This window comes from Cheilinus undulatus, linkage group 2 (genome assembly GCF_018320785.1).
Source record: "Cheilinus undulatus linkage group 2, ASM1832078v1, whole genome shotgun sequence".
Classification (NCBI taxonomy): Eukaryota; Metazoa; Chordata; class Actinopteri; order Labriformes; family Labridae; genus Cheilinus; species Cheilinus undulatus.
Genome location: NC_054866.1, coordinates 22,013,869 through 22,036,160, shown reverse-complemented (window position 1 = coordinate 22,036,160; position 22,292 = coordinate 22,013,869). Strand labels below are relative to the sequence as shown.

The following is a 22,292-nucleotide window of genomic DNA, read 5'->3' as shown; positions in this document are numbered from 1 at the left end:
CAGATTTGTTTCTGTTAGAGTTGGTTTCAGATTGTACTCATGTCATCAAGTCTTGGTCTGCTGTATAGGGTTAACATGATACCTAAATTTTAAAATTTGTTGTGATTCAAGTTAAAAACAATGATATCCACATCAGTGTTAATTTCGTTGACTAAAACTATGACTGAAACTATTCGTCAACAGCCTTTTTTTCCATGACAAAAACTAGATTAAGACTAACAAAAATAAATCTGTGATGACTGAAACTGACAAAAAGTAAGTTTAGTTTTCATTAAGATGACTAAAACCAGACTAAAATCTAATGTAGTTTTTGGCAGACATTCAAAACCCGTGATATTTCTCTACTGGTGGTAAATCTGTCAAAAAACAATGCAGCTGTATCTCTTCTGTCTCTCAGCTGTAGAAAGCAGGGACCCCAGGTTTGGCAGGGTGCAGAGAACACAGAACCATGATTTGGTACCAGATTTAGGCAAGAAAATAAATGCTTGGACTAAAAGTAAAGACTAAAACTAAGGACTTTTTATGGACTAAAACTAGACTAAAATTAAAAAGGATAGAAATGACTAAAATGTGACTACAACGAAAAGACATTTCATCTAAAGACTAACATTAGAAATAGCTGCCAAAATTAACACTGATCTACATTGTACATGTGTTTGATGTTTGAAACCATGCCATGATAACATCATATGCATCATTATGTGTCTACATTATTCAAAAACATTGATAGCATTTCAAAACAGAAACAGTAGCAATGTTTTTTGTACAATTTAACAGTGTTACAGTTTGCCTGCCTTTTTTTATGTATTTATTCCCCTGCTAAAGACCTGTCTTATGAAGAGATTTTGACACTTTTTTAGTGCTATCAGTCATCAAACCAACATGAATTAGATTTTAATATGCATCAAGAATGTTGAAGTATCTGAAATTTTGACAACCTTAGTATGAACAAGATGTTTGTGATACCTTCAGCAGTCCTCATTGCCACCCCTACTTGCCTTCTTGGCCTCTCTCTGTCAAAGTATTCTGGCCCACCTCCCTACAGTACAACTGTCTAATCCAGAAATAAGCCCCTTAGTCACTCTGCTAATTCAGTGAGCACTTAAAAAACCCACATACCCCGAGCCAGACCTGGACACTGTCCCGCACCCAGGAAAAGTTTCAGTGGAGGGGCTTTGGGGCTGTCGTTGCTCACTTGATCAAGACAAACCAGGCAATACAAGGAGGTCAGCTCTATTTTGATCGTTGAACAGATAGAGGAGTTGAATTAATAGACACTAGACAAATCTGAGATTAAAGGCCTAAAACCTTGAGTAAGGCTATTTTTAAAGCCTTATTATCTCTTTAATGACAGCAGTTAATCTGATTTTCTACTAATTCATAGGAACATGAAAATTGAAACTGTATTTAATGGGGCGGTAATTGGCAGTAGAGCTTTGTACCATAACAGTCTTGTTGGTTTTTTTTTTTTTTTCTAAAATTGAAACAGAAGCTTTGGATGTCTTGCATTTCTGCTGGTCAGACTATGTTGTAAATAGCACAAAGATAAAATGCTCTCATATATAAATAAATAATTTAGTAAATAATCTGATAAATCTTGTAGAAACTGTCTGTTGATATTATGCTTTCAGTAACTTACAGCGTTGAATTATGGGTAAACTTATCCAGACCAAGAAAATAGAAATAACGTACAGCCATCATTGCTGAGAGATATTTGAAAACAGATGTCTACAAATGATCATCTCATCCATAATTTTTGTGCCATGACTTCATTGTGGAAAGCTGGTGTCTGTATCCTGTAGTAGGCGCTGTGGGTTTTTTTGATCTAAAACTCTTTTCTGTCAATCGGAACAGTTTGACTGCACCACATTCATGCTCTACTCTGACGATGTTCTTATTTGCATGAAAATGTGTGAAAAACAGGAGTTACTGAAATAGTGTAGGTGCCAGATTTTCTGGGTAGATAGAAAACTCAATAAAATTTTTGTGTGAGAGCATTGTTTGAGCTCTTAGAAAGGTACAAAGAACAGAATTACCTTATTCATATGCTTGTATTTTATTTCACTATCGGTAGATTGTTTTGGAATGATAATTAGAATTTGAACATTAACATATCCCATCATCCTTAAAGATACAGTACGTTGACTTTTTGCATTGATATAGCTACATTAATTTAATAAGCGACCATTCCTGTTATCTACGTTTTTAACTTTGGCCTCACAGTATCTTAGAAATTCTAGTTTTCAAACACAGAGAGATTCTGCCTGTGGAGACTGCACATAGATTGTGAGTTCAGTCACCCAAACTCCCCTCTGTATCATGGATCCCCACACACCAGACATTTCCATAGAGCTAAGACTACTTCCTGTTTTGAATTGAGGACTCTGTTTAATACAAATGGAACCTCAGAAGGCTTATTCCCCAAACAGAAAATTGATGTTTTGTTTTCATTCATAAATTTCTCATAATGTGAGAGAAATGCATCAAAAAAGGAACTTCCAGGTTTGCACTGAAAGCAGTACCAAGATGCCCATGTGCTCTAGTGCATTCTAGGACTGCTTCCTGAGGGACTAAGAAGTGTCTTTTCAGTGCATTTCTCCTTCATGATGAGAAATTTATGAATGAAAACAAAACATTGGTTTTCAGTTTAGTAAGCCTTATGAGGTGCCATTTTTTTACTGAACAGAGCCAATAATTCAAAACATGAAGTACACGACAGAGATGAGCAAAACTGGGTATCGCTGGTCTGGACTTGTCTTGTGTTGTTGTTTTGGTTGGGAGCCCCCTGGTGGTTAAATTTTACATACTGTGCATTTAAACCATAATCATTCATTGCTTCCCTAATGATTTGACTGCTTCTGTAACAGCTTAGGAACCCATAAATAAGTGGAAATTCAATTTCCTAATTATTAGGGATGCACCGAAAATTTGGCCACCGAAAATTTTCGGCCGAAAATGGCCCAAAAGTGCATTTTTGGTTTTTGGCCGAAAGACTTTTATCACTGAAACACGATGTTGGGATGACGCAAGCAAAAACTTGCCAGCACACGCTTGGATCAGTGGTTCTCAAATAGGGGTATGCGTATGTGAAGGCACTCCAGGGGGTACGTGAGATTTTATATATGCCGGCTATATAAGAAAAATAGCGGCTTTCTTTGCACGTCAGGAGCTACATGATTTTGCGAGTATAAAACGTACATTCTAAAATCACATTTGTGCTGCGAATGTCTGCGGTGTGTTTTTTTGTCCTCTGATAAACAGTGATATTTATTGGAGCGGAAGATAAAAGGAGGTTTCTACCTCTCTGTCCTCCACTCTCCGTGCGTAGTGTGGCACTTTAACACACAGCCAGGAGGTCAATGCCGTTTGTTTCACTGTTTCATTCACTGTGCCAGCCAAGTTTGTAAGAGGAGAGACTGACTTTTCACTCATTCTATGTCAAATATGATCAATAAGAGTAATAAGGGCACAGCTGAGGCTCGCTGTGAGAGGAGTTAACTCACCTAGAGAGGAGTTGGCTCACCTGTTTGTGTTCCAGACTGGTCAGAGGAGTAACTCCAGTGAGCTGATTGATCCGGAGCATTTATAAGTCGTATGTCTGAGGTCAGAGGAGACTATTTCACTAAAGTTCCGTTAGTTTAGAAACAGCTCCAGCTGTGTGAGTAGCGCATTTGCATTCACATGGACATGTCGGGCTGCCTGCTTCCTGTCTCCCTCTCTACCAGGCTACGTGAGGCAAAAACACAAGCACTGACTACAGACAGATATGAGGAAAGGACAAACATCAGGTGGTGTTGGAGAGGAAGACGTTTCTGTTCCTCTGTCTGCCTTAAAAATCGGCACCACCACCATGTGTGCTCGTCGGAGTGAAACTTTGAAAAAATATCCGCAATAATGTCGCGCTGCGAAATGATGTTACTGGTGTGGAAGCTCGCATTGATTCGCTACAGGTTCGAAATGTAAATATTTTGTGTGAATAATTTGCACAAAAAAATTGCATCTGGAGTGTTAGGACCTGAAGTTTATGAAGTGGAGTTTATATTTTGTATGTTATTAAATTTAATTACCCTTAAACCCCTGAGTCTCCCCCATGGCAGGATGGTTTGACCCACACTGGCACATCCCTGTTAATCACTGTATTCACAATCTCTCCATTCATAAAACGGTTCATTATTTATTTTTTTTGTGAATAAATGCTGATCTATAACTAAGTTCCTGATTTCAGTTTGAGAAGAGATCTTTATTATGATCTCAAAAAGGGGCACTAAGCTGTCTTTTTTATAATTAGTTAATTATTTACAGGTTTTTTAGTTCTTTCTAGCTCTTTTTATTTCCAAATTGTTCCAGAAAGACCGCTGCAGCGTTTTGCACACTTCTGGGTTTAAATGGTTTTATGCCTTTCCAGTCACTGTTTTCAAAAAATTAATTTGAATTCCCACATTTAGTGATGAGAAAATGTGTCATGAATTTAGTCATGCATTTTTTACATTTAAATGTTTGAAAAAAAAAATCTTATAGTTGTAATTTGAAAGTGTTTATCAGTTACAAATTTTGATAAATCAGACGGCTGTCACAGCACTGTATAATGTCTTTCTTCTTGGTCAAAAAGCTCTGTGCTGTTTAGGGGGTACTTGGCTGAAAAAATACATCACGGGGGTACATGACTGAAAAAAAGGTTGAGAACCACCAATTTAATGTATACATGAGTCGGGTCAAGTTAAACATTTTATTTTGTATTTCATTTTATTTTATATTGTGCATCGTTGGAATGTCAGTGCTTAATAAATATTTACATAATTTTGTAATTGATTTATTCTTTGGAGCATTAATATTAATTTATGCAATTGCAATTGATTTTAGGGAGGTTAGTACACAGTCATAGCCATAAATGCAATGGTACTAATAATTGGCATAATAATTTTTTTCGGTGTTTCGGTTTTTGGCCTTACTTTCCTCATTTTCGGTTTTCGGGTTTCAGCCAAGACTTTTCATTTCAGTGCATCCCTACTAATTATCTTTCCACTTTCTTGTCATGGCTTTCTTAATTCTTCAAACCTTGTCATGTTCCTTCTCTACTTCTTGTGGGCCCTTTCCATAGCAGTTCCTTAAACATGCTGCTCTGCCCACATTGATGACCTATTGACCTCTGAAGCCAAAAAGTCATTTTTTATGTCTGTGTATTTATCCCACCATTCTTCTTTTCCTTCCTCCATTCATCTATCCAAACCTCCTTCTAATACCTGTTATCCCTCTACTTCTCACTCAGCATGTTTTACTGCTATTCATTCAACATTTTGTTCTTCCAACATTGAGTGCTTTTCTGTCAACATCAGTGTGGTTCTGTCTATATTCATTTGTATACTACCATTTATTTTTTTCATATTTTGTTGTGATTTCATAAATGTATAGTTCATCCAACATCTATGGCTAGTCGATCAAGAGCTGATTCTGCTTTCATTGATTTCCATTATATCAACATGCTACCCTGCATACATCCACAACTTAATGTTCTCTGTAACTTGAGGATCTTATATTCATCTGTCTCTGTGTTTTTCATCATTCTTCCTCTTCTAGCTCCTCCCCCTCCTCTCCTGCTGTGATCTGATCCATCACAGCCCATGACAGCAGATCAGACAACATGGCTTTTTCATCTCGCTTTTCATTCTGGGAGCAAAAGGGAAGTCTCATTTGGACGTTTAAAGCAACACTGCATGGTGTTGGAGTGCTTCACACTAACATGTGTGTCTTTACATCCCTGCAGCCTTTATCAGACCTCACTCAGAAACTTAACGCCTTTCACTCTGGATTATAAGCATACATTGCTTAACCTATTCGCACTATCTTTGCACCAAACATTCATTCGGCTACACACTTAACAAATGCACTTTCAATCAAATTAGTACCTTTATTTTCATGTATTTCATCAGCAGTTCTTTGTATCTAAAAAAAAGAGTTCTTTGTGGAGAGAAAAATCATCCTGATGCTAAAGAAAAGCATGCTTTGAGTCTTGTTGGGTGTGTGATGGACAACAAACACAAGACATGTCAAGATTTTGATCTGGTTTTCTTTTTTACATCACCATATTTAGATCAAAGAGGAGAATAGTCCAGAGGCTAAAGCTGTAAGTAAATATTGCCCTTTATTAGATCTATCATTTTGGTCAGATGATGGTATATTTTTAATCATCAGAGTCATGTTTTAGGTCCTGGTCTTAAATAAAGTTCACTTTTGGAAGTTTAATATCAACCTGACTGACAGATGCAGTTGTGATTTGAACATTAGCTCAGTTGGAATCCCCAGATGAAGCTAAAGTATCCTTCACAAAGATGTTATCCTAGAGTCTAATGACGATCTTTTTGCTTCTGGAGTTAAACCCTTTTGTTAGAAGCTTGAGGGCAAAACATGAGTTGTGCAGACTTAACAATAGGTCATGGGGTTTAGTTATCTATGACTGGAGGCATTAACCGTGATCTACACATTTTTTAAAAGGAAAATTGCCTGATAATGACAGGGCATCTCAATTTTGGTTAAAAATTGTCTGTTACCTGATGTGTGTTTGATCGTCTGTTGTAAACATTATCAGAAAGATACTAAAGAAGTTGGATTACAATTGTTCACAGTCTTTTTTGTCTGATTTATTTAGAGTATTTCTAATTCTTGCTGATTTATGGAAAATAAATCATCACCGTGGCCTCCATAATTCTTAGATGGAAGAAGTTTGGCACAAAGGACTCTTCCAAAAGCTGGTCGCCTAGCTAAACTCAGCAATCGGGGAAGAAGGGCTTTAGTAAGAGAGGTGACCAAGAACTTTAGTGGTCACTCTGACTGAGCTCCAGAGATCCTGTGTGGAAACTGGACCAAGTTCCAGAAAGACAACCATCACTGCTGCCCTCCACAAATCTGGGCTTATGGCAGAGTGGCTAAACAAAGTCTCTTCTCGGTGCGAACTCTGTGAATGCCCTAAAGTGGCTCAGCCAGAGCCCTGATTTGAACCCTATTGAACAACCCTGGAATGGCTGTCCGTCGACCATCCCCAACCTGACTTTGCTTTAGAGGATTTTCAAAGAAGATTGACAGAAAATTCCTAATCCAGCTTTACAAAGCTTGTTGCAACATATTCAAAAAGACTCGAGCCAGTAATTGCTGCCAAATGTGCTTCAACTAACTACTGAGTAAAGAGTTTGGAGTCCTGGTTGTGCCAGACTTCTTCCATTTGTGAAAATATGGAGGCCACTGTAATGCTTTACTTTTAATGAATAAGCAAATATGTCTAAAATTCTGTTTACACTCTGCTGTTTTGGGGCACCGTGTGTAAACTAAATGATTGTAGCATCAGGCTGCAACATAAAAAAAGTTAAAAAAAGGGAAAGGGCTCTGAATACTTCCTGAATGAACTGTAAATACTGCAGACAAATTCAGCTTTATATTTACATACTATATTCAGAATTTATTTCCTCATACGTCCTCTCTTTCCTCTCTGCGAGTAGCCAGAACAAGATGGATCGCTCAGCCGGGCCAAATCAGTACCAGCTCTAGACCCTGGTAGAGGGTTATTCCGGGCAAAAAGCCCTCAAGCAGTTCCTCCTGCAGAGTCAGTAGCCCGGGTTAGGAGTCCCTCCCCACCTAGAGCAAGAAGCACCGTGAAAGTCCCAGAACGATTTAAAAGCCCTGAACCAACCACAAATAAAGCAGAGCGGTTTAGGACTCCTGAACCACCTAAAACTGCTGTGATCTCAGAGCCAGTCATGAACAATGAGCAGAATGGCATACTGGGCAAGAGTGTAGCCAATGGGACAACGAATGGTAACATCAACCATCCAGTCACCAACACCAATCAGGTAGATGCTATGGAGGACCAGGGTCTGACCCGTAAGAAGGTCGTGAAAGTGGTGCGACGTGTTGTCAGAAAAGTCTTACCCAGAGAAGAGGACGAGGCCCCTGTGACATCAAAACCATCAGGGAAGGTGCCTGAAGCAGCCAAACCAGTTACTGAACTAGTTAAACCAGTACAAGCACCAGCTCCAGTGGCCCCCAAGGCCCCTGCAGTGTCAGGGTTCTCATTTAAACATGATGTCATCAAAACAGAGGACAAAGATGACTTTTCGCGAGGATTGACGAACTTCATGGTCAGAGGAAGGACAAGGGAGCCCCGCCCACGAATACGCAAGGATGACCGCCCAGAAAGAATGGAGCTGGAGAAGAAAAATGAGAACAAAGAAGAACAAGCTGAGCCAGAAGAGAAGAAAGAGGATAAAATGCTTACACAGCCTCAGCAAGTCAGTCAAAGGCCTGCTGCTTCTGGCCCAGTCACTCAGGAAGTCAAATCTTCTGTGGTGGCTTTGAAACAAACTAATAAAACACCTGAGCCCTCTGCTCCAGCACCTTCCAAACCTACTCATTCCAGACCTACGTCTTTCCCCACAGTATCTGGCTTCATCCCACCTCCAAAGCCCTCGTCTTTGGCTCCCCCTCCTGGCTTTGTGCCTGCACCGAAACCAGCTACTGCCACAAAAATCGCTCCTGTGAATCCTCCCTCTGCCAGCCCAGTGGTGCAAAAAGCCGCCATCCCATCCCCCCAATCACGTATTGTCCCACCTCCTAAACCCTCTCCAACTCTTGTGAGCCCTGATCCTCCCCGCTCCAGACCTGGTCCAACACGCCCTGCCCCTGTTCTTATTCCCGTCCAACAACCATCCGTCAGTCAACAAGAGGTACCGTGTCCATGCTTGGCATGATGGTTCAACTTTTAGGACACTAGTGTGGAAAGTGCATGTAGCTTTGAAATGCATGTGAAAATAAAAACTGCAGTGTTTGCCTTTACATTAACACAAATCTGTGCAACCGCAGAGTCAAACAGTGCTGACAGTTTAAACAAGCTATGGAGAATGGATAGTTTTACTTTGTTTACTCTGCTGAGGTAACTGCTTTTTGTTGAACCACTGATGTGAGGCTAGACTGGTGTCACTTCACTGGATGGTTGGTGTGTTGGTGTTTGTCTTGAGCAATAGAGAGTTTTAGCATCTGTGAGGGTTGAGTACTTTAAGTTGAAACACAAGGGAAATAGTTTACTAAATGCCATGCATGTCTAAGAAGTAAACAATCTGGATTCTACTAAGGTTCAAGTCTGAAATTTTGCAGCACCAGTTTGAAGGGTTATAATGGTACTAGAATTAAATTATTTAATGTGTAAGTAGTGAAAATTAAACAATATAATTACATGTTTGGACTCTACACAACAAAACAGAAGTCCTACATGTCCAAAATGTGGTAATTTCTAGTTTTGTTGCAAAAACTCCTGGCAAACTCCTGCATACTGACTAAATTGCACAACGACTTAGGCAGTGTTTCAACACTTAAGGTTTGCTAATATATTGTTAGAGTATAAGCAATGTTCAAAACTCTGCTGACTAATTTTGTGAGATGCATAAACTTAATTTTTTGCATCTATAGGACCACAGATACCTCTCTCACTTATATTTTAAAGATGTGACTGAAAAAAAAAACTAAAAAAAAAAAAAAAAATATATATATATATATATATATATATTCCCTGTATTTTTCATCATTTCAGAATTGATCAAAGTATCGAAAATCTTGACATCCTTATAAGCTGGGTCCACCTGATTTTGATCATTCAGTTGCAGGTTTGGGTCTGTTTTTGCTTTCGCAACTAAGACAAAGTAAACTGCGAGATTGCCCTGACAAATGACAGGGGTCAGGCTGTATATATCTGACAGCTACTCTCACAGACCTTACCACAGTAAGGAAGTGCTGTAATGTGCTGGTACAATGTATTTCCGGTTTGAGATTTTGTTTTGTAATTCATAAACAAAGTCCAGCATTTACACTAATTAAAAAAAAAACACACACACGCATTATAGACAGAAAAATATTCAGCTCTAAACCGAGATTAAATTATGTAAACGTAGATCTGTTTTAGTAGTAGTCACACAAATGGTGGCTCACTTTGGTTCAGTTAGTTTTTGCTTAAGCTAACATTGCTACGTTAGCTATGTAATTAATATTAAAACATAAGCCAGTGTAGCTAAGTTAGCTTTAGCAACATGAGCTTTAGTAAACATAGCTAAAGCTAATTTAGATACGCTGGTCCTGCAGATGCATAGTTTATGCAGCTACTTTGGAGTTTAGCTTTAGCTCCTCCAGCTTCGTTTGGGCTTCGACTTATCTCGCATTTATCTTGCACATGCTCACTTGCACTATGATTTTTGTCAACTTGTACTCAGAAAAGGATTTTTGATCCATATATGAATGTGTGGATTTTCTATTGTGCATGTAGTTTGAAGTGGATATTGACTCATCATGATGTTCTAATGGAATTAGAGTGTACCATAACCCGGTCGTTGGTTACATAACAGCAGAAGTGTCTGTGTATTTGTCCTATGGTAGTTTTTGATGACTTTGGGAATGAGTGACTTATTGTGAATGTTTAAGTTTTTGTGCAGTAATAGGCTTTGCTCCTTTGCTGTCAGTGGGCTTACTGTAGTGTCATCGTCTTGCTGCTTTGACCTGTAGGAGGCGCCGCTCAGTCCCACCGAAGAGGCTCAAAGACGCCTGATGAGGATCTTCAGTGCTCCTGTAAAACACCGCTCTGTCTCTCTGTCCATCTGTGTGTTACTGATGTGCTGTCATGACTGTCTGTCGGAACACCCAAAACACATTTAGTTTTCATGCAAAAGAATGATGATTGAGGCTGTATCATCATATGAGCTCATATGAACGCTCTGAGATCAATCCAATATACAAGGTTTAAATCAACGCTAAGTGCTTCCCACAAGTTACAATCACTGCACTCCTATCTTTTGAAACTGTCAGTACTTTGTCACCATTTAGGAATCATTTTCATCCCATTGTTACTCATTACAAAGCCATCTTCACGTTAAGTCTGTCCAGTTTCCATGCTCTGTTGTGTTTGCCTTCATGCATTTTCTTCATCCTGTTCGATGCTGACCTTTTTGCTCTTCTTCTTCTCTCCCTCATCCCTCTCTCCATGCCTCACTCACACTGCTTTCGCTGGCTGTCGTTGTGTCTCTGTGGCTTCTTTGTGGCTAAGCTGGAGCCAGCAGTCAGTGTGTCATCCTCTGTCCCAGCCCCCACCCCAGTGCCCCCCCAGCCCCTGGGCCCCCTTCAGGTACCGCAGCCCTCCAGCCTTCCGCTGGGCCTCCTGGCTGGAATTTGTACTCGTGTGGCTTGTCAGAGTGTAAGGCCCCAAAATCCTTCTAACTCCCCCCTCCCCTCATTTCTGTTTTCTGTCTCCAACATCTATGTTAGACTGTGACCAATAGAAAGCCGACAGACTGTTGAATTTAATCCAGTTTGATTTTTACTGTCAACCTTACAGGTTTACTAAGGCTAGGCTGTTACATGTTGAACTGTCTGATCTTGCCATAACATGACAGACAGTTTATTATGCTGTGAACAATGCTGTTAAGAAGGAATGTTGACTATATTCAGTAATCTTCTTTGTTATGAAAGAAATCTTGAGGAACAGTGGGAATATTTAATCTCTCTTGAACTGTAGTGGGACAGTTACCAACACGTTAAGCCTCATTTATGAGTCACAATATTAGGAATTATGTAACCAGGGAGATCATAACCTGATCAAAAACAAAAAACAATTCTAAGCATTGAATGTAGGCAGAACTGGGCTTATTTTTTGACCAAACTTTAAGTGGGTGGATTGACTACAAAACAAAGCAAAAACAACAACTTTCTTGATGTATAGGTGATAACCTTGTTAGGTAACATGTTGCAAAGCTTATGTAATACCTTAGAATAACACTTTACAGTTTTGGCAGAACTGGACATGATGTTTCCCCTTTTTATTTTTATTTGTAGATGAAGTCTAATTTTACTGCTGAATTTTTGTTTGCACGAAATACAGAAATTAAATTGGCAGTACTTTTCTCCCCTGATGACCTCTTAAAGTCCCTATAAAGTGATTAAAAAAAAAATCCTGTAAATAGGTTTGTTGTATGACAGGCCACTTAGGAACCGCTTGGCTAAAATTCAGTCATGAAAAATATCTCTACGTTTATAAAATTAAGCTTCAAAATCATGAAAAATGAGGCAGTAAAATCTGCTCTATGATGGTGTAGGTGGTGTTGGTTGAATGAGCTGAAGCCACACCTACTCATGAGAAATATGATCCTCTCAAAAATCCTCTCAGGCCAAAAGATTAGAGCTTAAAAGTCTCCGTTTCATTTTCTTGTTCTGTATTTAACACTTCAGGTTTTCCATACAACTCATTTTCGGAGTTCCTCTAAGTTACATCTCTCTCCTGTTCAAGAGACATCTTTGTTGTTAAGTTGCTGCTGAAAACACTCAATTTCCTGACATTGCATCAAAATAAAAGTTTTAAGTGATGATTAGCTTTTGAGGCTTTTATTGTGACAGACTTGGCAGGAATATAACGTGTCTATCAACAGTTACTTCACTAAACTTCAGCATAAATGCGTTAACAGACCTTAAACTCTGGCTGCTTGTAGAGAGACGGCCACAGCACGCTCTTTTTAATCATCCGATATAAAGACAGGTAAATATGGATTAAAACACATTTTCAACAGGTAAGATGTTTGTTCGTAATGCATCTGGTCCCCATCTGGTCTGGGGATTTAATTTAGTGTGGTTGATTTTGGACATTTACCTCACAATGAACAAAAACACAGCATGTAACTGGCTGTTACTTTTCAGTGAAGGTAGTGACATCAGCTTACAACAGACTGTATTGAGATGAACTGCTCGGTGATTTTATACTGTTGTAGCTTTGGGGGAATGGGGTAGTTCCCAACAGTGGCTGGTGATGTGGTGTGTCCCTTTATTTTGATTAAAAAACTTTAAAACAGTCTAAATCCAAATTCAGTCACTCATAGATCTCAGTGTATTCACATGTTTACAGCAGCCTTACTTCATCATAACTAGTGGCATAAGACACAAGTTTTAGATTTCTCTTTACAGGGACTTTAGGTCTTATACATCCAGTAACCTTAGTATATTAAATTGAAATGTTTTATGTAGTGATATATTTAATCAGAGGCTTTCTGAAAGGTCTGTCTTTGGCATTTTATGTGTTCAAACTAGTTTTTAACCAATGACATGAAGTTACCATGACTGCTGAAATATGCAGCCTTGCATGAGCTTTGATACAGCAGTGCACGCAGTGATGCATGCATGTGTGGTGTTCACAGTTTTGAAGAAGTAACTGTGTGAGTGTTTTATGTTGATTATTACCTTCAGGTGCTCCAGGAGCTTTTTTTTTCTGTTTAGAATCTGTTTTTGTCCTTCCTTTTACCCCTTCAGTACTTTAAAATATGACCAACTTAAGTGAAATATTGAAACAAATGTAACAAAGTGTGGTGAGGCAAGAAGGAGGGAAAGGTATTCTTGCAATAATTTTTCAAAGTCTGAATTCCAAAACTTTTAAGAGTAGAAAGATATTCAAATCTATCCTTTAATCATTTGGCATTAGCAGTAAAAAGAAGTAATGAATGGAGAAGATGTTTTTTTCAGTTTTGAGGTAGTTTTGCATTTACCTGTTTTCCCCTGTATAGTTATTGTCCTCCTCTAGTGTTGACTAAAATCCAGTAAAGGGTAATGAAAGTTTGTCTTTATTGTAATATTTAAAAATCTCTGTCTTTTATTTCTATTTTTACCATCATGTCTTGTCTCTACATCTGTAATGAACAAAATCCTTCACTTAAAAAACCCTCATCTTTAAGAACAGAAAAATTAAAAGTTATGGCAGGTGAAGTGTTTGTTGTTGTAATACCTTTTTAACCACATGGGGGTGTAATGCACAACTTTAAACTTTAAAAAAGCCTTCATGTGTTTTCAGCTTTGAAAAATGAGTAGAGAAAACACTCTTTTCTCCACATGTTCTTAAGTCATAAATGATAAAAGTGTTTACATCATCAGAAAATAATAAACACAGTGATATATTGTTCTTCTTGCCATTTGGTTCCTGTCTGATAAATCCAATGAGTCGATTATAACAGATCCTTTTTCAGTCTTCATTAACAAATTTAAATCTCTCTCACAGGTGTACAGGATAATTCTGTCTGCTGAATAACTTGATTTGTACTCAGTTTTGACCTCTGTGTGTATTTGTGTGTGTAAAATCTCTGTTTCTCATGTATAACTGTGAGCTTTCACTTCTTCATGCTGACTAAACATCAGGGATCAGTGGAAGAAGACCCTGTGACTCTCCTTCAGGCATCTCATGCTGCAGCTAAACAGTCCAAGGTCTGGTCTGCTCTGTGCCCGTGTGTGGTTCACTTCCAGCTCGTCCCATACACTCCCACTCTTCCCCCACCTCCCTGCACTGTGGAGTGTTGTGCTGCTGTGTTGTATTATCTACATTTTGCTTGTAGTGTGTGTTTTTTTTTCACTTTTTACATGAAGATGGTGTGAAATTGTTGTGTGTGTCAGTTTGGTTGCTTTTGTTTTTTTTAATTCAGGTTTTTTGTTGTTGTTGATTTGAGTTTTCCCATACACAGACATGCACATACACAGGCACAGACACACATTTCCCATGCAGAAGCATGAAAGTGAAGTGTAGGAGCTCCAGTGCATGCTCATCATCCTGACAGCCTTTAGCATGCCTATGAATCAGACTGGGAACAATAAATACCTGGTGTCATAAGGAGTGCACCTGTGCTGTGTCTTTTCTCTGCTATTTTGTAACATCCCTCCTCTTCCTCTGTGTGTCCTGCAGGTCAAGACAGAAGAGCAGATTGCAGCTGAGCAGGCCTGGTATGGATCAGAGAAAGTCTGGCTTGTACACAAAGATGGATTCTCCCTGGGTGAGATGGGATTACTTTGACTTGTATTTCACTGATAAACAAAACTCTTTTAAAACTTTCAGAAATGGGGGAAAAATGACCCTTCTATTCGTAATTTTAATCTGTGTATGGGCGTAAGTGTTGCTTTAATATTGGTGTTTATCTATGCATATATTGCTCAAAAGATTATCATTAACCCATGCAGGACTGGATTCAGAATCATACTCAAAATAAAGGTGGAAAAATAAGAGTAAGACTGATCCAATTTTCTGTAAAATTCCTCAAGACAACTCAAATGAGGCTCAGTAGTGTGTATTGTCTCCACATTACTGTGTGCACTCCATACGTCTGGGCATGCTCCTGATTAAGATGACGGTTGGTCTCCTGAGGGATCTGCTCCCTGACCTGGATCAGGACATCAGTCAGCTCCTGGACAGCCTGTGGTTCAACATGGCGACGGTGGATGGAAGGAGACATGATGTTCCAGATGTGCTCAATTTGATTCAGGTCTGGTGAACACTCCAGCCACATGAGGCAGAGCATTGTCATGCATCAGAAGGAACCCAGAGCCCACTGCACCAGCATATGGTCTGACAATGGGTCTGAGGACCTCATCCTGTACCTAATGTCAGTCAGGATACCTTTTTTTATTTTTTATTTTTTTATTTAACCTTTAGTTAACCAGGAAGTCCCATTGAGATTAGAAATCTCTTTTACAAGAGAGACCTGGCCAAGGTAGCAGCCATACAAAGTCAAAAGTGATATAAAACAGGTACAGATACATGATACATTTGGCTTGCACATGGAGGTCTTTGCGGCCCTCCAAGGATATGCCTTCCCAGACCATCACTGACCCACCGCCAAACCGGTCATGCTGGAAGATATTGTAGGCAGCAGAACGTTCTCAACAGTGTCTCTAGACTCTCTCACATCTGCCACATGTGCTCAGTGTGAACCTGCTCTCATCTGAAGAGCACAGGGTGCCGATGGTGAATCTGCCAATTCTTGTCTTCTCTGGTAAATGCCAATCAGTCTGCACGGTCTGAGCACAGGCCCCACTTGTGGACGTCGGGCACTCATACCACCCTCATGGAGTCAGTTTGAGCAGAAACATGCACATTAGTGGCCGGCTAGATGCCGTTTTGTAGGGCTATGGCAGTGCTCCTCCTGTTCCTCCTTGCACTAAGGAGCAGATAGCGGTCCTGCTGCTGGGTTGTTGCCCTCCTCCGGCCCCCTTCATGTCTTCTGGTGTACTGGCCTGTCTCCTGGTATCTCCTCCATGTTCTTGACGCTGTACTGAGAGACACAGCAAACCTTCTTGCCACGGTGCGCATGGATGTGCCATCCTGGATGAGCTGCACAACCTGAGCAACTTCTGTGGGTTGCAGATACCGCCTCATGCTACCACTAGTGGTGAGGGCACTGGAAAAATGCAAAAGTAACCAATAATTAGCCAGAAAGGATGAGGAGAGGGAAATGGTCTGTGGCCACCACCTGCAAAACCATTCCATTATAGGGGTTGTCTTGCTAATTGACTCTCTTCTCCACCTGTTGTCTGTCCCATTTGCACTACAGCAGGCGATACTGATTCACAGTCAATGTTGCTTCCTAACTGGACAGGTTGATATCCCGGAAGTGTGATTGACTTGGAGTTACACTCTGATGATTATGTGTTCCCTTAATTTTTTTGAGCAGTGTACAGTGCAGACATGCCTGAATATGTTATAAGCCCTACACTGTGTAACTAGTGTTATGCAATCTTCTGTTTTTCTGTCTGTGGATTAACTAGGTTGTTATATGAAACTTCATAGCATTTACAGTGGCATATTACATAAACATGAACACACAGAGATGAAAAAGGAGATTGGGAAATGCAAGTTCAGAGAAATTATTCCTTAAGTTGAAAATACAGGGAATTGTTGTAAGTGCAAACGGAGACAAACAAATATGAAGATAGGCAAAACAACATTTAAACTTTTCACAATGGAAAAACAAAGCTGTAGACACCAGTGCTATTTCATTCAAAAAAGGTACTTTTTAAATTCTTTAAAAGGTCTATAAAAAGTCTAAAATTTGATTTGCTAAAGTTCACAGCTACCCTGAAGAATGTTATAGTATGTTAAGTACACTTAAATATTTTGTAGTTTTCTGAAAGATAAGTTAAATATTGAAGTGTAAAGAGATATAGAAGTCTATCCTTTTGTCCAGTGGTTCTCAAGTGGTGGGTCGGGACCCAAAGGTGGGTCATGAACCTCTTTCCAGTGGGTGGTGAACAAGTGCTTGGATACATGTTGTGGCAAAAAGTCTATAATGTATGGAAACCCCAAGTGGACACACATCCATATTTTTAATTTTACTGGATTTTCCTACGATAACAAGCTAATTGCAGTCTCATTTTCTTATGATTTCCACTTATTTGTCTTGTTTTCTTGGGATAAGAAAGCTGGTTTTCCCAATGTAACAGTTCACTTCCTAATGAATTTACCAAAAACTCCCTGTAGTCAGGGGAAAAGGAAGTACAACTAAAATGTATGCATGCATGCTCTCTGTACTATGCACTTTTAAACACGTTAATTTGTTCCATCTCTTTTTCAATGGTGTTATGTTCCATTTTAGGTCCAAACTGCAACATTTTCTGTGAATGAATCCGAGCTGTCCAACATTTTTAAATATTTTGGTCTGGATTATTGATAAGGAGGTAGTGGCAGGTCTTGATGCCCGATCTATTTTAATGGTGTGAGAAAGACTAATACAGTTTATTATATGGTTTATTTTAACTTCGATATGAGACTGGCTAGTTATTTCTACCCACTGTCATTATCCATAATAAGCGTACCTACTCTATCTATTACAAGTCTCTGGTTTGTCCTAAACACATACAAGAGGGCTGTTGATCAACCTAAACTACTTTCTGACTTCCTGTTAGAAGAAAAGCTAAGTAAAAAGACAGCTAAAACATCTGTACATGTTGTGTGGGTTTAGGTGTGTTCCTTGATTTTGACTCTGTACAATCACATTTATCAAGTTGTAAATGACTACCCTGCTGTATATTATCCATCTTATTTTAATGAACAGTCGAATATATAATGGGTAAATATTGTCTGTCAAATACTTATTAACCTTATCAGTCATGGACTTTTCTGCTCTGGTTAACCCTTTTCTATTTAATTTTTTCCTCCAGCCACCGTGGTGAAGACGGACACTGGCTCCCTACCTGAGGGGAAGGTGAAAATCCGACTGGAGCATGATGGGACATTACTGGATGTAGATGAAGATGATATAGAAAAGGTGAGTAGGAAATAGCTGCTTATGATTCAAAAATGTTGCACCATATGAATTTTCTATCAGATAACCACCTGCATCATTTAAAATGATGTGTTTTTATACAATAAATCACTTACAATATCAGTTTTTCATTTTATTTGTTGACATCATTAATAATAAAACTTTTGTAACTGAGACAGATGCCAATTTAGGACCCTGCATTTAGACAAGTCCAAAATCCTGAGATAAGAAAGGATTCTATTTTAAGATAATGAATTAAATGGGGTTAGCTTCAGTTAGCCTGAAGCTAACAGGTGTTAGCGTATCCTGACTAGAGTGAAAGAGGTCTGACCTCCACCTGTCGTGCAGTCTGTGCCACAGCCTCAAGGCCAACACAGATGGTCATAGAGACAATGACAGCTGCACAGAATCATGGGAAAGGTGGAGGAGAGGTCACCGAGGATAGCTGAGGGGGGTTTATTTGTTTACATTTGTTTACTTGGCAACAGTTTGTGGTGTGTGCTTTTATCTCCTGCTTTTATTACGTTGATTATGCAATAATTTTATTAATATCTCTGTTCAGTAGTATATCTTAAAATCTGCAGAGTCATGATCAGAGCACTTTTTTTTAAAGAAGGAAAGACAAAATTTAGCAAAGTGTTCTCTTTAAACTTGAAGGATAAAAGTTACAGATCTGCAAATAATGCATCCAAGCCCTCAGTCTTGTCATTATATTAGATTTACCAGATAAATTTAGTGATTTCTACTTTCCAACCAACAAAACAGCTACAGATTCATTAGGAGTGGGTAAAAATATCGATTAATCGATGCATCGCAATATTTCCCCCTTCAATTCATTATCGATTCAGCAAATCCTCTGAATCGATTCACCTCCTGGCCAGTGGGGGTCTGTGCGTGTGATTCGCGTTGTATGGACGGAGGCCACACTCGACCAAACAACAACCAACCATAACCATGTTATGTGAGGTTTATCACAATTTCCAAAAGGAAAGACATATCAGTAAAGTTTACATGCACTTTACTTTTTCAGTGTTTATACAGACCTGGCATGTTTTTTACTTTTGTACTTCTTATGCACAAAAAAGTTATTATTGTGCAAATTTTTATTTTCAGATGTTTTATTGCTAAAAAATGTAAGGTGACCTACCACATATTAAATTAATTATTAAAAATTGTCAACAGGTCATTTGTGTATTTCTACTTCTTACTGAATCAACATCAAAGCATTTAAATCAATATTGAATCGATATCGAATTGAATCACAACCTAAAGAATCGAAATCAAATTGAATCGTGAGGTTCTTAGCAATACACAGCCCTAAGACTCATACTGCAGTGCATTTTGTCATGTTTTTCTTTAGTAATAGTTTGCTGCTTTGAGCTGCATTGGTTTTCTTGGAGCATCATTGGATGAAATTCCTCATCCAGTTAGATTATTAAGTTCAACATAACAGTGAAGTTTATTGAAGCAGCAAGAAAGCGTCATGCTGAAAATGCACTAGTGTACAGCCAGCAGACAGCGCTGATGTAAAACGTTTTAGTCACTTATTTTATTCAAAAAGGTAGCTATTAGATGTTACTGCATTAACACCTATCTTTAAAAAACAAGGTAATACATACAACTCTACACAAAAGACAACACAATACAAATGCAACCAGGACACGAGAAGATTGAGGAACTATAATGAAAACTTCAAAGTAAGACATGAGTTTCATAGCTGGTTAGGCTGATACAAACGTTCGGTCTGATGTTGAATTGAACTAAAGAAGCTTGGTTTTAAACACAATAATGTATATTAATCCATCATAAGTTAAATGCTGTGATAATATTGCCTCTCCATCTCTCTCCCTTTTTCCATGCAGGCCAACCCTCCCTCATATGACCGCTCAGAGGATCTGGCGTCTCTGCTCTACCTGAATGAATCAAGTGTGATGCACTGTCTGAGACAGCGCTACGGGGGAAACCTCATCCACAGCAACGCCGGACCCAACATGGTGGTCATCAACCCCCTCAGCACGCCCTCCATGTACTCTGAGAAGGTGAAATCTAAGCTAGAGTCTGTGTCAGTACTCATGATTTATGTTTAGGTGCCCATTTGTTGCAGAGTTAAAGCTCAGAGATGATTGATTTGCAACCTTCACATGGTCTTCTTGCTCACTTCATCTGGGCACAAAAGGGCTTGCAAGTATTTACACTAATTTAAGAGAACAAATATTAATAATTAGGCAGTTTAATATCACTGAAAATTGTAATTGGGATTTTAAGGATGTGCAGAAACTGAATTGTTCTGCCCTGCAAAATCTAATTTTATAAAACCACAGACAAACTTGAGCATTGAATTTTTCCAGAATTATTTACTGTTTGCTGGTTTTATAAATGTGTTTTTTTCTCTCTTATTTTTTGTCACCCCTGCTATGTCTTTTCACCCCCTCTTTCCTCCCCCCTCAGGTGATGCACATGTTCAAAGGCTGCCGACGTGAGGACTCAGCTCCTCACATCTATTCTGTTGCCCAGTCGGCCTACAGAAACCTTCTTACCACTCGGCAGGATCAGTCCATCGTGCTTCTGGGAAAGTCTGGCAGTGGAAAGACCACAAACTGTCAGCACTTGGTCCAGTACCTGGTCTCCATTGCTGGAAGCACAGGCAAAATCTTCTCAGGTGAGTCTGCAGACAGAGAAAAAGGCAGCAGAATCATCACAACAACACAAAATACACAGTGGAAGAAGAGAGACACGGTTAGCTGGCTGTAGGTTATCTTTGACATATAGTACATAATGTAACACAGCTGGTAAAATAAACAACAAATACATTAATTGCTGTGGGAAAACTATAAAATTGTTTTTAGAAATTGCATTAAGACATTGACACAAAGTGCCCTACCACCCAAGGCCTATGAGATACCAGAAAACCAGCCACAGTGGTCTGACGATATAGTTCATAATACACCTCTTTAAAGTGCTACGCTCCTACTGTAGCTCAGTATTAAAGAACTTCCTTTTCTCCCAGGCTTTATAGATGAAATCTTTTACAAAACCATCTTAGGCACAAGTTTTTCATAATCATCCAAGCTAGAAGAAAGTAGCATATATGGAGGACATTTTTTCTAAGAAGTGCATCTCCTTTGTCATCATAGATTGGGAAGTAAAACAGAAAATTTCCATCCACAAATAACTTGGCAAGGCCAAAATAATGTAATAATCACTATCTTGATCCTCCTCTGAAGTCTGGGAGTCCTCTGTGCAGTCTTGGGACTTTGAAAAGAATTATTTAACAGCCGTCTGTGGATAAAAAAAGTTCTCCCTCTCGAACAAAATGCTCTGCCTTCATAGGGATCATTTCTATAATGTAGTCAAACACCAAGAATAACCATTAAGAGTGTCAGACACACAAACAACTTTGAAAGGGCTTGAAAGATCCCCTTTTTTAGCCATCAAAGCCTGTGATGCTGCTGCTTCAAACAGTTGATGGTATAGATTCCAAAACTTTTTGGACATGTTAATATTTATTTGCCCCAAACATATAACAGTCCAGGCCAGATTTGAAAATATATATTTTTTTTGTTCAGCCTCCATAAAAGCATACATGAATAAGCAGCCAATAGAAGTCTTAAACCTTTTTTGTAGTTAGACTGAAACTTATCTGTTTACATTATGTAAACTATGACACTCTTAGACACTAATATAGGAGATATGAAGGAGCAGTGTGGAAAACTGGGAGTATTAACAACATCTAGTGGTTAATTTTTTTGATTGACACTCTGGTAGATAGTTTGGTGGTTAGCGTGGCAACCTGTGGACTTAAAAAAATGGATTTGGTCCCTACTGTGGTACTGTAGAAACATGCAAAATACAAAAACCCAAGATGGCAGAGTCCATGGAGGGAATTCACCGTATGTACGAATAAAAGACTTATTCAAAAAAATAAAAATAAAACAAATTTATATATTCAAGTATTTAAACAGTGGTTTAGATCAGTCTACTCACTGTATAGATATTATGTCCAAGTCTGTTCTACTAAATGCTTTTCACTTTTTTGTACTTTTTGTAAGGTGACCTTGAGTGTCATGAAAGGCGCCCTTAAATAAAATGTATTATTATTATTATTGTTATTATTTTATGATAAATATTACACACTGCACCTTTAAGCAGAAGAAAAACATTAGTAATTGACAGGACAATGGAAACTCCAGAAGCAATTGAATTAAACTT

General features: G+C 38.8%; 1 protein-coding gene across 14 annotated transcripts in view; it reads left to right on the top strand.

The window, feature by feature from the left end:
* myo18ab (myosin XVIIIAb) overlaps positions 1-22,292 on the top strand; it is a 202,117-nt gene that overhangs the window by 50,330 nt on the left and 129,495 nt on the right. For 7 of the 14 annotated variants that reach the window (XM_041804165.1, XM_041804150.1, XM_041804142.1 and 4 more), the window contains exons 2-10: positions 5,575-5,677; positions 6,089-6,121; positions 7,488-8,711; positions 10,534-10,596; positions 14,194-14,259; positions 14,732-14,819; positions 17,980-18,086; positions 19,946-20,122; positions 20,532-20,742. In XM_041804165.1, coding sequence (XP_041660099.1) covers positions 5,639-5,677; positions 6,089-6,121; positions 7,488-8,711; positions 10,534-10,596; positions 14,194-14,259; positions 14,732-14,819; positions 17,980-18,086; positions 19,946-20,122; positions 20,532-20,742 — 2,008 coding nt within the window. In that variant the 5' untranslated portion in view covers positions 5,575-5,638. The remainder of the gene's footprint in view (positions 1-5,574; positions 5,678-6,088; positions 6,122-7,487; positions 8,712-10,533; positions 10,597-14,193; positions 14,260-14,731; positions 14,820-17,979; positions 18,087-19,945; positions 20,123-20,531; positions 20,743-22,292) is intronic. The other 7 variants (XM_041804133.1, XM_041804172.1, XM_041804122.1 and 4 more) reach the window with 4 other exon arrangements.